Below are 16,452 nucleotides of genomic sequence, written 5' to 3' on the forward strand. Positions count from 1 at the left end.
ATACACCATAGAAAAGACAACCCACAGAGTGGTTGAATATTGCAATGCATATAACTGAGAAGAACTCATAACTAAAACATGGGCAATAAGAACTTATATACATTAATAAGAAAAAAGACTACTCAATAAAAGTAGCCTTTAGGAAAAATAAGACTACTCATTTTTCAATAGAAAAATGGGCAAAAGATGTAAACAGTCAATTTACCAAGAATAAAGTCCAATGAAAATAAACACTAAAAAGGCATCAAACAAAAATAATAATCAGGGGAATGCAAATTAAAACAGCAGGGGATACTACTCCCCCACCAATACAGCTACTTTAGAAAGTTTGATTAAGACCAAGTATTATTCTCATTTAAACAGCATATATACTAAAATTGAAGGGATACAGAGATTAGCATGGCCCATTCAAGGATGACACACATATTTATGAAGTGTTTCACATTAAAAAAACAAAGATGAAGTGTTGACAAGAATGTAAAGCAACTGAAACTCTCATATATGGCTGGTAACACTGGTGACACTTGGGAAAAAATTTGGCCCTATTTGTTAAACCTTAAGGTTGCATGTCTTATAACAATTTCTCTCAACTATGAATAGCACCATGCAAGGTTTGTGGGTGTTTTTTGTTTGTTTGTTTGTATGTTTTTTGAGACAGAGTCTCGCTCTGTCGCCCAGGCTGGAGTGCAGTGATGTAATGCAACCTCTGCCTCCCAGGTTCAAGTGATTCTCCTGCCTCAGCCTCCTGAGTAGCTGGGATTACAGGCATGCGCCACCACACCTGGCTAATTTTTTTCTTTTTTCTTTCTTTTTTTTTTTTGAGATGAAGTCTTCCTCTGTTGCCTAGGCTGGAGTGCAGTGGTTTGATCTCGGCTCATTGCAACCTCTGCCTCCCAGGTTCAAGTGATTCTCCTGCCTCAGCCTCCCCAGTAGCTGTGATTACAGGCACCTGCCACCACACCCAGCTGGTTTTTGTATTTTTAGTAGAGATGGGATTTCACCATGTTGGCCAGGCTGGTCTCAAACTCCTGACCTCAGGTGATCCAACCACCTCGGCCTCCAAAGTGCTGGGATTACAGGCGTGAGCCACTGCACCCGGCTGATGCCTGGCTAATTTTTATATTTTTAGTAAAGATGGGGGTTTCGCCATGTTGGCCAGGCTGGTCTTGAACTCCTGATCTCAAGTGTTCCGCATGCCTTGGCCTCCCAAAGTGCTGGAATTACAGGCATGAGCCACTGCACCCAGCCAATTTTAACTTTTTATCATAGACTTATGTATATTTTGTGATAGTAAATGATAAAATAGACTAGTAACTACATGTATCTTGTGAATTCATGACCTTTTTATTAAATGCTTTGATATTTCTAGGCTACACTGTTCATTAGTAAGTTTTCTGAAATTGTCACAAATCTCCAAGAAAATTTCCAATGTATTTATTGAAAAAAATTCACATACAAGTGGACCGGCACAATTCAAACCCATGTTGTTCAAGAGTCAACTATATACTCATATTAAAAACATTTGTGCTACTGTCTGGAAGGTGATGAATCTAAAAGGGAAGGTGTCAAGCCAACATTGAAAACAAAAATAAACAAGAAGGTGATGTGATTTGATACAGCACAAGATACAGGGGATGGTTTGAACTGAGCACCAGAAGCATAAGTGGTATAGTCAACTTTCAATGAGATATATATATATACACACATATATATATATATTTACTAATCTTCAGTTTCAACCAGTTTTCCCTTGTCTTCAACATACTGGGGCAGTGGCCCCCTGCTAATAACATAATTAACCTTTTGGCTTAAACAAGTAGTGAGAGGGTAAAGGAAGGCAGGATCCTCACTATCTGGGATTCAGACTCCAGTTCTTAAGCTGCACATTGTCCCCTGGAGTGGGGGAGTTGGGAGAGAAAGAAGGTGCCTTAGTCCATTTTATGTTGCTGTAAAGGAATACCTGACACTGGGCAATGTATAAAGAAAAGAGGCTTATTTAGCTCATGGTTCTACAGGACGAGAAGTTTAAGGGTATGGCCCTGGCTTCTGGTGAGGGCTTTTGTGCTGCATCACAACATGGTGAAGAAAGTCAAAGGGGAAGTGGACATGTGCAAAAAGGGGAACCCCTGAGGGGCATCCTGGCCTTGTAACAACCCACTGTGGTGGGAACAAGCCCATTCTTGCAAGAACTCATGCAGTCCGTGGGAACAGCACCAAGCCACTCACGAGGGATCTGCTCCCACACACCAGACCCCTTCCATTAGGCCTCACCTCCCAACACCACCACATCGGGATTAAATTTCAACATGAGTTTTTGTGGGGACAAACAAACCATATCCAAGTCATAGCAGAAGGCAAGACAGAAAGTGGCATGAGTAAGAAATGAGCCAACTGGTTACTACTTTTGATCACTTGGACAGGGTAGGCATAGGCAAAGAAAAGATTTTCACTGGGATAAACATCATTGCTATGTACCCCAGACTGTCTTGTTCCCCAGATTTTGAACCAACAAACTTATTTTCCCTTAAAAGTCCATAGCTGCATAATTCCGATGGCACTGGCTGCAAGTTTCCATTTTTCCTTTCTCAAGGTTCAAGAAGTGCCCTTTTTATTTATTTATTTTTTTGAGACAGAGTCTCACTCTGTTGCTCAGGCTGGAGTGCAGTGATGCGATCTCAGCTTACTGCAACCTCTGCCACCCGGGTTCAGGCAATTCTCCTGAGTCAGCCTCCTGAGTAGCTGGGACTACAGGCACATGCCGCCACATCCAGCTAATTTTTTTGTATTTTAGTGGAGATGGGGTTTCACTGTGGTCAGGCTGGTCTCAAACTCCTGAGCTCAGGCAATCCGCCCACCTCAGCCTCCCAAAGTGCTAGAATTACAGGCATGAGCCACTGCGCCTGGCCTATATATTTTTTTAATCGATAAGAAGCGTATTCATTTATCTGCACAGTTCTGTAGGCTGTGCAAGAAGCATCGCACCAGAATCTGCTTCCACTCAAAGTAAATAATATAAAGGTTTGTTGTCATTCAGCCATTTAGGAAGGCAAAGAGGAGCAAGCATCACATGGCAAAAGAGGAAAGAAGAGAGAGGGAGGGGGGTGCCAGGCTCTTTTCAACAATCAGCTCTTGCAAAAACTAATGGAGTGGGAATTCACTCCTGCAAGGAGGGCACCAAGGCCTTCATGAGGCCCCCATGATCCAAACACCTCTCAGTAGGTTCCACCTCCAACACCGAGTATTTTCAGTTGAGATATTTTCTAGTCTGTCTTGAGAATGGTTTTACAATTTTTCCAGGCCACTCGTCCTCCTGGCAACCTTCCCTGTTCACCTTCTGGCAGGAAATTTTCTTACATGCCTACCTGGCAAAATATGGATCCTCTTCAAGAATTCAGCTTAATTTTCTCCTTCTCTGGACTATATTGTATTTTATCCGACATATTTTTATATTAACCTATATTTTATCCAATATATTATAATTTAATTATAATTTTATACTTACAATTTTATTATATTTATAATTTTAATTTATTAAAAGAACCAGGGAACACATTTATATTATATAACATATAATATTGTAATACATGTATATATTATACATATTATAATTTGATTATATTTTATCCAATATAATATTTGGATAAAATATCAAAAATAATTTTTTGAATAAATTTAAGAGGTAGCCTAATATAAAAGGGTGACTGTTTTCAGGCCAAACAAATGCAGACAACTCATACATCTATGTGTGCACTTATTGGTTTATATTTCAGTAGTCTCTTTTCTTCCTTGTCTCCGTCTCTAAAGCATGAACTCCTTGATGGAAGGGATCATGGTCTTATTTTCCACCTTGGGATACTATGTAATATAGCACACTGCTTAAATGCATAGAGCCAGCACTTCTGGGTTTAAATCTCACACTTACGGAATGTGTATCCTTAAGTAAGTCACCTAGCCTTTCTGTGCCTAAGTTCTCTTATTTGTAAAATGGGCATAATAACAGTAGCAACTTTAAGTAAGGTAAAAGTGAGAGTGAGAGAGTGAGAGTGAGAGATGGGGGAGAGAGACAGCGAGCGCGAGCGCTGGTCTTGAACTCCTGGGCTGAAGCAATTCTCCTGCTTCTGCCTCCCTAAGAGCTGGGATTACAGGCGAGAGCCACCGCACTCAGCCAAACGTTTTATTTTTAAAATTAGATTTAAAACCTTTTCATGACTGTCATTGAGTTACAGATTTTTTTTTTTTTTTTTAAACAAAAGGTAGCCCAATATACAAAAGGGTCATTGTTTCCAGGTCAAACAAATGCAGATAGCTGTGTTGGAGGGCAGAGGGAAGAGGGAGACTTGGAAGATTCTGGCTGGTAACACTCGACATTCCTCCAGTCTCTGCTACATCTTCCCACCGTCTTGCCGGCCATATGCAAGGTCCCTCCAGTTCCTCTTATTTACCTGTTAGAGGAATACCTTCTCCAGGAAGCCACCTCTGGCGTCCCACGCTGAGGCGCTGTCAGGCAAACTGATCACCCTTTTATGCAACTGCCTGTTTAGCTGATACCACACAACTGTGACTTGCGCAGAGGGGCTATGTCTGATTTTTCTCTGCGGAGAACTCAGGAACGGAACGACTGATCTCTTCAAGCGAATCCTGTAGTTGGATCCCTGTTGTTGACTGATGGAGACGGTTTCCCTTGCCATCAGTCACTATTTGCCTCTCAGTTTCTCAGCCTCACCTGGAAACTTTAGAAATGAAGACCCTCAGATGTGCTCCCAGGTTCTTTCAGCGATAACCTCTACAACCTTAGGGCATTAGCTCCGCCCCGTCTCGGCTCCTGACCCCGCCCCCTCCCGCACGCTTCCCTAAGCCTGGGTCACAAGTACGCATGCTCTCCCTTCTTCGTCGTAGCGTGATGACGTAAGCGGCGTTGGCGTGGTGTCGGAGTGGCGGCGCGTGTTGCGGCTCGGGGTCTGCGCATAGGTTTAGAATTGTCGCGGGCAGTGGGGCGCCCTAGCTGCCAACTGCACGTGGTTGTTTCCGACGTTTGCCTAGTGTCCTGACCATTCCGCCCCGTTGGAAGTGGGAAACGGAGAGGTTCTGTGGGGACAGAGCTGGGTGTTCTGAAGGAGTAAGCGCGCATCCGAGGGGCTCTGGAGTGCCTTAGAGCAGAGCTGCGGCCGCGGAAGGGGAGCCGCTGAGAAAGGAGGGCCGCTGCAGGCGGGGTTCCAACCGCGGGGTCTGGGCTGCTCCCGCGGAGGGCCTGGGTGGCCGCGCGATGCTGGGAGTCCGCTGTCTGCTTCGGTCCGTGCGCTTCTGTTCCTCCGCCCCTTTCCCCAGGCACAAACCTTCAGCCAAACTGAGCGTGCGGGACGCTCTCGGGGCCCAGAACACGAGTGGGGAGCACATTAAGGTCCAGGTTGGTGAATGGGAAGGGAGTGGGTTTTTTCTTGTAGGGACTTATGTGGCACATCCACATCTAGCTTTTCTTTTACGGTCGGGTCAGACACAGCCCCCAGCAGGGATAAGTTAGAAAGTGTAGGTAGGCGTCGCGGGTTTCCACTTTTCTGCTTTCCATTACTTTTCGCAAAACTGTTCCGATGACTGTAAAGCACTAGAACTTTGCTTTCATGATTCCAGGGTATTACCTGTAAACTTGTTAATCATACCAAAAGTGTAAACGAACAAGCCCCCTTTCTCTGTCTTTATCCCTTATAATGAATATCCAGGTTTATAAAGTGGTTTTCTTGGCCTCCCTCCTTGAGAGCAGAAACCGTGTCTTACCTGCCTTTGTAATCACACATGGCTGACAGTAAATACTTGTTCAAACCATGCCTTTTAAACTTTTAGTCACCTCAGTGCCTATTGTGGGGCTCTGCATGTAATTTATTTTTAATGAATTCGGAGAAAGAGTGGAATGTAGCAGTTTGAAAGAGCTCTGGAGTTAAGCAGCTTAGGTTTAAATCTCTGCATAGCGTTTATGCGTTCTACACCTTATTTTCCTCTTGTGAAAATAGAGATAATAATTGTCCCTGAGTCCTAAAAATTAAATGAGGTAATGGAAATAAGATACTTAGAACGGTGGCTATAGTCTACAAATGTTAGCTGCTATTATTTCTCTTGCAAGTATAATATTTGCAGCAGCTCCACATAGAAGAGGTGCAGAAATAAACAAGGTGGTTTGACCGTTTCTTATTAGGTTGCTGAGGTACACTGATGTGGTTATTTATTTTTTGAGACAGGATCTAGCTCTGTCACCCAGGCTGGAGTGCAGTGGTGTGATCTCAGTTCACTGCAGTCTCCATCTCCCAGGCTCAAGCAGCCCTCCTGCCTTGGCCTCCAGAGTAGCTGGAACTATAGGCATGCACCACCATACTCTAATGTTTTAAGTTTTTTGTGGAGCTGGGTCTCACTATATTGCCCAGGCTAGTCTGGAACTCCTGGACTCAAGCAGTCCTCCTCCTCCTGCCCCCCAAAGTGCTGGGATTACAGGCATAAGCCTGGCAGATGTGGTTATAATAAATAAATTATTAGTTTTTGAGTAGGTTCTTGCTCTGTCACCCATGATTGTAGTGACAGAGTCATGGCTTGCTGTTGCAGTGATTTTTGTTGTCCTCACATATCCTTTGCTTTTTAGCAGTATGGCCAATCTGCTCCTCTTTGCATTTCTTTGAGTTCCATATTCTTTCCATAGGTCTGTTTGTCTATTAATTAGGCATACATTAATGATACTTTGTGCGCTAGTCAAGAGAAAAATTCAAAGATGAAAAGAGAACCTGCTGCCCAGGTTAGAGGATTTCAGTTTAGTCCTGTGAGATCTGATATGGTAGCTACCAGCCACTTTTGGCTCTAAGCACTTGAAGTTTGACTGGTCCAAATTGAGATGTGCTTTAAGTGTAAAATACATACCAATTTTGAAGAACCAAAAAGAATGCAAAATATCTCAATATGTTTTTATATTGATTATATGTTGATAATATTTGGGGCATAATAGGTTAAGTAAAATATTTCACCTATTTTTATGTTCAACATGGCCACAAAAAGAAATTTTAAATTAAACATGTGACTCATTATATTTCTGTTGGACAGCCCTGCTCCAATGGTTAAAACAAATAATTTTAGCAATAGGATAGTTGGTAGTAAGGTAAGTAAAGAACTGTAAGAAAACAGGAAGTTAACGTAACTGAGAAATTTAAGGAAGATATCTTGCATGAGGTGACGTTTCAGCCAAGTTCTGAAGGATGTGTTCCCTAGGCAGGGGAACTGGGGATGGGGCAGAATTATAATAGCGTCCCAGAAAAGCTCGTTGATAAGAACATGAACTTTGAAGTAAGAACTTCCTTTTGAATTCCAACTCTACTAATTGGTGACTATGTCCTGGAATATTTAGAGAGGTTTTCCTGACATCTCTAAATAATGTTTCTTCAGCTCTAAAATGATAACCGCTTCATTAAGTTCTTCTGAGGATTAAGTAGCATAATATTTATACAGAGCTTAGAATAGAACCACATTACAAAGTGCTCAATAAATGTTAACTTTAACGAGTGAAAGAAAGTGGTCGTTTGGAATTAGGTTTTTTTTTTTTTTTTTTGAGATGGAGTCTTGCTCTGTCACCCAGGCTGGAGTGCAGTGGCGCAATCTTGGCTCACTGCAACCTCTACCTCCCGAGTTCAAGCGATTCTTCTGCCTCAGCCTCCCAGTAACTGGGACTACAAGCGAGCGCCAACACGCCTGGCTAATTTTTGTATTTTCAGTAGAGACAGCGTTTCATCATGTTGGCCAGGCTGGTCTCGAACTCCCGACCTCAAGTGATCCGTCCTCCTCGGCCTCCCAAAGTGCTGGGATTTCTGCACCCAGCCTGGAAATTACTGTTGATTTAGAATCACCAAAGAGGAAGTGCCTTCTGGGCAGCATGGTGAGATGAAACCAGAAAGAAGGGCGTACCCCATATCCTGAGAAAGGCACCAAGATATGTGCCCTGTTATTTATTGTTGGGCCAGGGGGCAGGGGTCTTGGAGGAAATACCTGGAATTGCCGATATTGGGAAGATTGGTTATATGAATTAGGCTCATCAATGTGAAGGAATTTGAAGGAATGTGAGGCATCCATTCGAAATGTTGTGCTTTATTATGAAAACAAAGGATAGAATACCAAAGTGTGTATCCCATTGTGATTGAACATATAAAATTAAGTATGCATATTGGTGAACTAAAAGAAGTCGATTTATTGAGGCAGGATTGTGCGTACATGTTTTTCTTTCATTTAGTCTATGTGTGTGTATGTGTAATGAGAACATAAAATGTTTTACTCTCACATTAGAACTATTTCTCTTCCTTAGGGATGGATTCGTTCTGTCCGATCCCAGAAGAAAGTCTTGTTCCTGCATGTAAATGATGGGTCATCTTTGGAAAGCCTTCAGGTTGTTGCAGATTCAAGCCTTGACAGTAGGTGAGTTTTGTTTTTTAAAAGAATTCTTTGATTTTTGTTTTTCACCTCTAGTGCTTCTCCCTTCCCTAAACCAGTGTTTACATTGAACCCTGAGTAATCTTTTGAAACAAATCTGCTTTCATAGCTTTGAGGATCAAGTCCAAATATTTGGAATCAAGATCCTTCAAGCTCAGGCCTTTCCTCCTCTATTTGACATCATCACATGCTGATATCCCCAACCTATGCTTCACTTCAGTCTTTCTTAATTACTTGCGGCTCCCGTAAGCTGTTCTGCTCTTTCCTAATAGCATTTGTACATCTTGCTGCCTCTGCCCAATACAGCCTCTTCTCCTCTTGTCTTTCATAGTTCCTGCTTAGTTAGGCATCATCTGATGTTCCTATCCCATAACTGTGTCAGGTACCCCTTTTTTGTGCTCCCATAGCATCCCGTGCCTACATCTGTGTTAAAACATATCACATTGGATGGTAATCAGCTGTATTCCTATTTGACTCCTCCTGCTAGACTCTTAATTTCCTGAGGTTAGGAATGGCATCTCATTCTTTTTTGTATTCTTGACCTCTAGCATAGTGCTGACAATATGACAAATTATTGCCTGTTGAATAAATGGAAGAAACTTTATGGTCTCATTCATTAGGTTTTAAAACTAACACTAGGTCAGGTGTGGTGGTTCACGTCTGTAATCCCAGCACTTTGGGAGGCCGAGACAGATGGATCACTTGAGTCAAGGAGTTCAAGACCAGCCTAGGCAACATAGTAAAACCCCATCTCTACCAAAAATATAAAAATGAGTTGGGCATGGTGGTATGTACCAATAATCTCAGCTACTCGGGAGGCTGAGGCTAGAGCATGTCTTGAGCCCTGGAGGTCAAGGCTGTGGTGAGCCAAGATCTTGCCACGGTGTTGCAGCCTATGTGATAGAGCCCTGTCTCCAAAAAAAAAAACCCCGAAACCAAAAACTAACACCATTTTAATGTTAGGTATCAGCTCTGAGGAAGAGAACATTATTCTAATTTGTTAGAATAAGAGTGCTTTGCTATTCTGAGGATTGTTAGGGTTAATGCTGTTTACACATTGAATAGGTTAATGGATCAGAGACTATGTGGTCAACTGGGCAGAACAAAAAAAAATTGTTGTAATAGTAACTTTTTTTTTTTTTTTTTGGAGTGAGTCTGACTCTGTCGCCCAGGCTGGAGTATGGTGGCATGATCTCAGTTCACTGCAACCTCTGCCTCATGAGTTCAAGCAATTCTGGTGCCTCAGTCTCCTGAGTAGTTGGGATTACAGGTGTGTGTCACCACACCGGGCTAATTTTTTGTATTTTTAGTAGAGACAGAGTTTTACCATGTTGGCCAGGCTGGTCTTGAATTCCTGACCTCAAGTGATCTGCCTGCCTCAGCCTCCCAAAGTGCTGGGATTACAGGCATGAGCCACCACACCTGGCCCTATTATTAATGGTAACCTTTTAAAAACTTTGTAATTGTTTTGATTGTTTATATCAGTGTAGCAATCACATGCGTCTAATGGGACCTAGATTTTAGAGTCTCTGGAGGATGACTTTGAGAGATTCCCAGGAAACCTTAGGATAGTATTTATATTCATATATGTCAGGTATTACATATTTTAAGTCAGAGCATCTCAAATTACCCTCTCAGGTTGATGAAAGTATACCAGATTTCCCCACCCATAATGCAATAGTGGACAATCAGGTGGAGAATCTCCTGACTTACTTTAATAAAATTTATTGTGTTGCTATAATATTTTAATAGTTTATTAGGAAGGCACTTATTGTTATACTTACTGCAATTATGAAATGTTAGAACTAAAACAGATGGGCTGGACATGGTGGCTCATGCCTCTAATCCCAGGACTTTGGGAGGCCAAGGCAGGAGGATTGCTTGAGCCCAGGTGTTCAAGACCAGCCTTGGCAGCATAGTGAGACCTGGTCTCTTTAAAGAAAAGAAAAAAGAATTAGAACAGATGTACTATCATTTACGAGCTCCTTTTTTAATAGATGATTCTTAAATGAACTTAGATGACTTTTCATACTTGTCATACAGTTAATTTGTGGGTGAACTTGAACTCGAACCTAGTCTTATTAACCAGAAAGTAGCACCTTATGTGCTTAGATCACCAGCCAACTAAGTAAAAAAAAAAAAAAAATTTTAATTGCAAAAATAGGACAGAGAATTCCTGGCTAATTTTATTTTGATTTGCAGTTTTCGCATGTATTCTGTAATCTTTTGAAAGTTTTTGGCCAACTAACTTTTTAATAAGGGCAATTGTACAACCTCTTAATTCTGAATTATACAAATTCTTAACTCTATTTGTTCCCATTTTAAAGCTTATGGAATTCATTTTTATAATTTTATACTGTATTTATACAACAGATTTTCCATTGATTCTGAAGATTATTTAACCAATTGAGGGTAAAAGCTTTTGTCATTAAGTATTTTAATGTTCTTATTGCATAGTTGATATTAAAATGAAGGTTGTATATAATGATATTTATCTTGTTTTTTGTTACTGTAGAGAATTAACTTTTGGGAGTTCTGTGGAAATACAAGGGCAGCTGATAAAAAGTCCATCCAAAGGGCAAAATGTGGAACTGAAGGCAGAAAAAATTAAAATTGTTGGAAATTGTGATGCCAAGGTATGATTTCTGACACTTCTGTGGAGGCTATTTAGGCTTTAATTAAGACAGCAATCTGTTTTAAGTGTGATTATTAGGAAGATGAAACTTAGAATATATTTCATTTGCAACTCACCAGATAATTGAAACAAGCCCTACAACCTGAAGAGGCAGTAGCAGAAATTATTTATGTAGATAGCTTAGTAAGAGGTAAGTGTTAATTTTGCATCTCTGTGGTGTGTGTCACAGTTAAAACTTGCTGCTTTTACAAGCATGCCCAGTCAGCCACAGTGATATACCAGGGCGGGCTCGTTCTTAGGAAAGCCAGGAATGACTTTTGCATGATCTAGAACCGATCATCCAATAATGGTTGGCTCTAGCCACCTTTGGCTGTTTGGTATTAAATCAATTGAAATTCAATAAAAAAATCCAGTTCCTCAGTGGCATTATCCACATTTCAAGTGCTCAGTAGTTGCATGTGGCTACTGGCTACTATATTGGATAGCACAAAACATTTCTATTTATCACAAAGTTCTGTTGGGTGATGCCGATCAATAGTATTATAATGCTTAGGCTGAACAGAGGCAAGAAATTCGGCATTAAGACATGTTTATGCCTGTTTTTGCAAGACTCTTCTGTTAGCTTCATATTTATAAGCTTGATAAAGAGGTTAGAGAGAATAAAAGATTATTAATCAGATTCTTTAAATTTACAATGGAGAAAATGAGGCCTAGCCAGATGAAATGATTTACTTAACATTATGAGCTGATGTGACGCAGCTGAAATTTGTATTCTAGCCATTTGAAGCCTCTGTGTTTTTGCTATACCTGTTTTCAAACATTTAATGAACAAAAGCGAGGAAATACAGGAAAATTGCATCATTTTAATTCATTGTTAATTCTTTCAGTATAATAGGAAGAAATGTAAGGAAATAAAGGAAGAAAATGCAATTTTTGTTAAAATGTCATCCTTAATTTCCAAGAAATTCTGATTGACATGTAAAATCAGGAATCAGGTTCTAAGATTTCTGAAAAATAGAGTGTAGAATAATTTGGAAATCAAGAGCGTAATATAGAAGGTAACCATTTTTCTTTTTAGTTTTTTATAGGGATCTGTGATTATTAAAAATTTGCCATGTGTTTCACTACAGTAGTTCACCCTTATCTGTGGTTTTGCTTTTCACAGTTTGTTGCCCACAGTGAACTGTGGTCTCAAAATATTACATGGAAAATTCCAGAAATAAACAATTCTTAAGTTTTAATTTCATGCCATTCTCATTGTGTGATGGAATCTTGAAGTGATTTGCTCTATTGCGCCTAGAATGTGAATCATCCTTTTGTCCAGCTTATCTGTACTTTATATACTACCTGGCCATTGTTGTCAAAGAAAAAACATAATGTTTATATGGTTTGATACTGTCCGTGGTTTTAGGTATCCACCGGGGGTCTTGGAACATATCCCCTGTGGGTAAGTGGGGGACTACTATATTCTTAAATTGTTCTTCCTGGGCTTCTTTGGTGTTGATGGCTTCGTCTTCCCTGAAGCCCTTCAATTCAGTATCATTTTGAAATATTCCGAGATTAGGGAATTCTGACCCCTAGAATTATGATATGGTCACATTTTCACTTTTAGTAAGTATGGTGCTTTTTTCTATACAACATAAGAGTTTGTATGTGTACAAGACTTAAAAAGAATGAATGAGACTGAAAGAAACAGGCTGCCAGTGTAGCTCTTTTTTAGCTTCTCTGTTATCTTTTTAATTAAAACTTTGATTTTTGTCTGAAAGGATGTGTCTGTCTTAATCTTTTAACATGAATGTGAGCAGAGTAGACATATTTCAATGTGGAACCATAATTTTCTTTCAAACTTTTTGTAAATCTTTATTACTCTGCTAGATGGAAGTATGTTGATAATAGTAATAAATTGCACCAATTGATTGTGAATGATCATGGGCTTTCAAGTCATATAGGTAATTTTAAAATGGAACACCAGCCTGTGTGTACATGTTTAATATCTACAATGTTTTGAACTCCTGTGTGCCAAACAGTGGAAATTTTGCATAATTAATCATAACCTATTTGTAAGAAGTGATTCACAGCTAATGGATACAAACTTGATAAATAACAGATGAGCTTCAATGATATTAGCTCAACTACTGGGCTAATAAGTGGTAGAGCTAGATTGAAACCTACCATCTCTCTGATTCCATCCTACCATTCCACTTACCTGGTGGAAATAATGTGGATTAAAATCAGTTATATTAAGACATAAGGAAAGGATCTTAGTTTGGTTCTAAAGCACTATTTAAGAAGTACCCTGGAAACTGATTTTATTAAACAGTGTCTCTTTTGGCTTCTAATTTGTTCTTTTCATTTATTGGCAGGCTTTCCCCATCAAATATAAAGAGAGGCATCCTCTGGAGTACCTGAGACAATACCCTCACTTTAGGTGTAGGACTAACGTTCTGGGTTCTATACTGAGGATTCGCAGTGAAGCCACAGCTGCTATTCATTCTTTCTTTAAGGTAAGATCCTAAAAGTTCCCTCCTGACCCTGGGTTATACCTCCTCTCCCTCCTTATTTATCCCCACGCAACCACAATCCACTTCCTGCTCCTATGCATTAGCTTGCGTTTTTCTAGAGTTTATGTAAATGAAATCATTCAGCATATACTGTTTTTTGTCTGTCTTTTTTCACTTGGCATAATTATTGAGATTCATCCATGTTGTTATGTGTATCAGCAGTTTGTTCCCTTTACCACTAAGTGTGATGTTAGCTGTAGGTTTTAATAGATGCTCTGAATTTTGTTGAGAAAGTTCCCTCCTCTTCCCTGTTTGCTGAGTTTTGTCAGGAATGGGTATTGGGTTTTGTCAGTTTTTTCTGCGTCTTTTGAGATGACCTATGGTTTTTTTTTTGTAATGCTGAATTACATTGATTAATTTTTGAATGTTAAACTAACCCAGCATTTCTAGGAATATAGATATATTCTAACATAGATGACTTACACTGGCTGGGCACAGTGGTTAATGCCTGTAATCCGGAGGCCTAGGTGGGTGGATCACCCGGGGGCAGGAGTTCAAGATCAGCCCGGCCAATATGGTGAAACCCCGTCTCTACTAAAAATACAAAAAATTACCTGGACGTGGTGGTGAGTGCCTGTAATCCCAGCTACTGGGGAGGCTGAGGCAGGAGAATTACTTGAACCTGGGAGGTGGAGGTTGCAGTGAGCCGAGATTGTACCACTGCACTCCAGCCTGGGCAACAGAGTGAGACTCCATCTCCAAAAAAAAATTCTTACATTAATATATTAATAATATAGGTATATGATATTACAGATGTATTCTTTTAATATTTTGTTGGATTCAATTTGCTATAACTTCGATTAGAATTTTGCCTCACGATATCATTCTGTAGTTTTGTTTTCTTCTAATGTCTTTGTCTGGTTTTGGTATCAGGGTAAGGTTGACCTCATTCAGTGAGTTTGGGATATTATCTCCCTTTATCTTTTCTAAAAGTAAAATTACACAGTTATCCATACAGTTATGATTGTTTCTTTCTTAAATGTGGAGAATTCACTAGTGAATTCATCTCAGTGTGTACTTTCAAATATGTCTTTTTTTTTCCAGTGGGGGGGTACAGTTTTTATCTACAATTTCAATTTCTTTTTAACTTTGTTTTGTTTAATTTTATCTTGAGATGGGAGTTACTGTGGTGCCTGGCTAGTCTTGAACTCCTGGGCTCAAGCAGTCCTCTCCCCTCAGCCTCCCAAGTAGCTGGGATTACAAGCATATGCCACCATGCCCAGAAAATTGTTATTACCATTTTTTTGTTTTAAAATTATTTATTGGCCAGGTGCAGTGACTCACACCTGTAATCCCAGCACTTTGGGAGGCCGAGGTGGGCAGATCACTTGAGGTCAGGAATTTAAGAGCAGCCTGAAACCCCATCTCCACTAAAAATACAAAAATTAGCTGGGCGTGGTGGTGGGTGCCTGTAATCCCAGCTAGTTGGGAGGTTGCAGCAGGAGAATCACTTGAGCCCAGGAGTCAGAGGTTGCCTTGAGGCGAGATCATGCCACTTGCACTCCAGCCTGGGTGACAGAGTGAGACTATCTCAAACAACAACAACAAAATTATTTATTTATTTATTTATTTAGAGACGGATCTTGTTATGTTGTCCTGATTGGAATGCAGTGGCTATTCACAGGTGCAATCATGGTGCCCTACAGCCTTGAATTCCTGGCCTCAAGCAGTCCTGCCTCACACCCCTGAGTAGCTGGGACTACAGGTGTATGTCACTGCACGTGATTTATTTCTTGAATAGTCACACAACTGTATAGCTTATCTATTTTTTTTCTTGAGTGAACTTTGGTAGTCTTTCAAAAATTGATCCATTTTATTTAAGTTTTTAAACTTACTGCTGTAAAGCTACAGGTATCCCCTTATTTTAATATCTGTAGCATCTATGATGATGTTGTCTCATTCCTATTGATAACTTGTGGCCTCTCTTTTTTCTGATTAGCCCGGTTAGAGGTATATCAGTTTTATCAAGCTTTTTAAAAAAATCTCTATTAATATCTTTGCTGTCAAATCTACTTTGATATTATAACCACTAGAACTTTCCTTTGATTAGTGTTAGCATATATATATTTTTTCATCCTTTTAAACCATGGTTAACCCTTGAACAACATGGAGGTTGGGGCGCCAACTCTTTATGTAGTCAGAAATCCAATCATAGGTCGGGTGCGGTGGCTGACGCCTGTAATCCCAGCACTTTGGGAGGCCGAGGCGGGCAGATCACGGGAGGTCAGGAGTTTAAGACTAGCCTAACCAACATGATGAAACCCCATCTCTACTAAAAATACAAAACGGCCGGGCATGGTGGTGGGTGCCTGTAATCCCAGCTACGCAGGAGGCTGAGGCAAGAGAATTGCTTGAACCCGGGAGGCAGAGGTTGCAGTGAGCTGAGATCGCACCGCTGCACTCCAGCCTGGGCGACAAGAGCTTGACTCTGTCTAAAAAAAAAAAAAAAAAAAAAAAAAAATCCAAGTATAAATTTTTGCCTCCCCAAAAACATAACTAATAGTTTACTGTTGACTGGAAGTCTTACTGATAATGTAAATAGTTGAGTAACACATATTTTTTATTTCACAAAAAGTGCAAGGTTTTCTCACTTGCTGGCATAGCTATAGCAACAGTTTCACGATTTCCTTATTTTTTCTTAAGAAAAAATTTCATAAGTGGTCTTTATGCTGGATTTGTCTTGAAATGGCAAGCAGCTGCAGACCTCAATCTGCAGTACACATTAAGAAATTAAACTTTTACGTCTAATGTCGTGACTTTTCTCTGGTTCTTGGGAGTACTTCTAGCCTCACTCGTAGTACTTCGTAT

The 16,452-nt window shown here is 40.2% G+C and overlaps 1 protein-coding gene and 1 non-coding gene across 9 annotated transcripts in view; both read left to right on the forward strand.

Annotated features, from left to right (window-relative positions):
* The first annotated feature begins 347 nt into the window (after positions 1 to 347).
* On the forward strand, positions 348 to 449 carry LOC116269859. Its single transcript, XR_004177675.1, has one exon. It is a non-coding gene; the product is annotated as a U6 spliceosomal RNA (small nuclear RNA).
* A 4,448-nt stretch (positions 450 to 4,897) lies between these two features.
* Positions 4,898 to 16,452, forward strand: part of NARS2 (asparaginyl-tRNA synthetase 2, mitochondrial) — a 138,512-nt gene continuing 126,957 nt past the window's right edge. For 7 of the 8 annotated variants that reach the window (XR_002517133.1, XM_009186997.2, XM_009186998.2 and 4 more), the window contains exons 1-4: positions 4,898 to 5,404; positions 8,324 to 8,433; positions 10,964 to 11,084; positions 13,447 to 13,587. Coding sequence is in view for 6 of the 8 variants with exons in the window: in XM_009186997.2 (XP_009185261.1) it covers positions 5,264 to 5,404; positions 8,324 to 8,433; positions 10,964 to 11,084; positions 13,447 to 13,587 (513 nt within the window). In the remaining 2 variants the exon portion in view is untranslated. The remainder of the gene's footprint in view (positions 5,405 to 8,323; positions 8,434 to 10,963; positions 11,085 to 13,446; positions 13,588 to 16,452) is intronic. The other variant, XM_009186999.3, reaches the window with a different exon arrangement.

The sequence above is a fragment of the Papio anubis genome, chromosome 12 (genome assembly GCF_008728515.1).
Source record: "Papio anubis isolate 15944 chromosome 12, Panubis1.0, whole genome shotgun sequence".
NCBI classification, from domain to species: domain Eukaryota; kingdom Metazoa; phylum Chordata; class Mammalia; order Primates; family Cercopithecidae; genus Papio; species Papio anubis.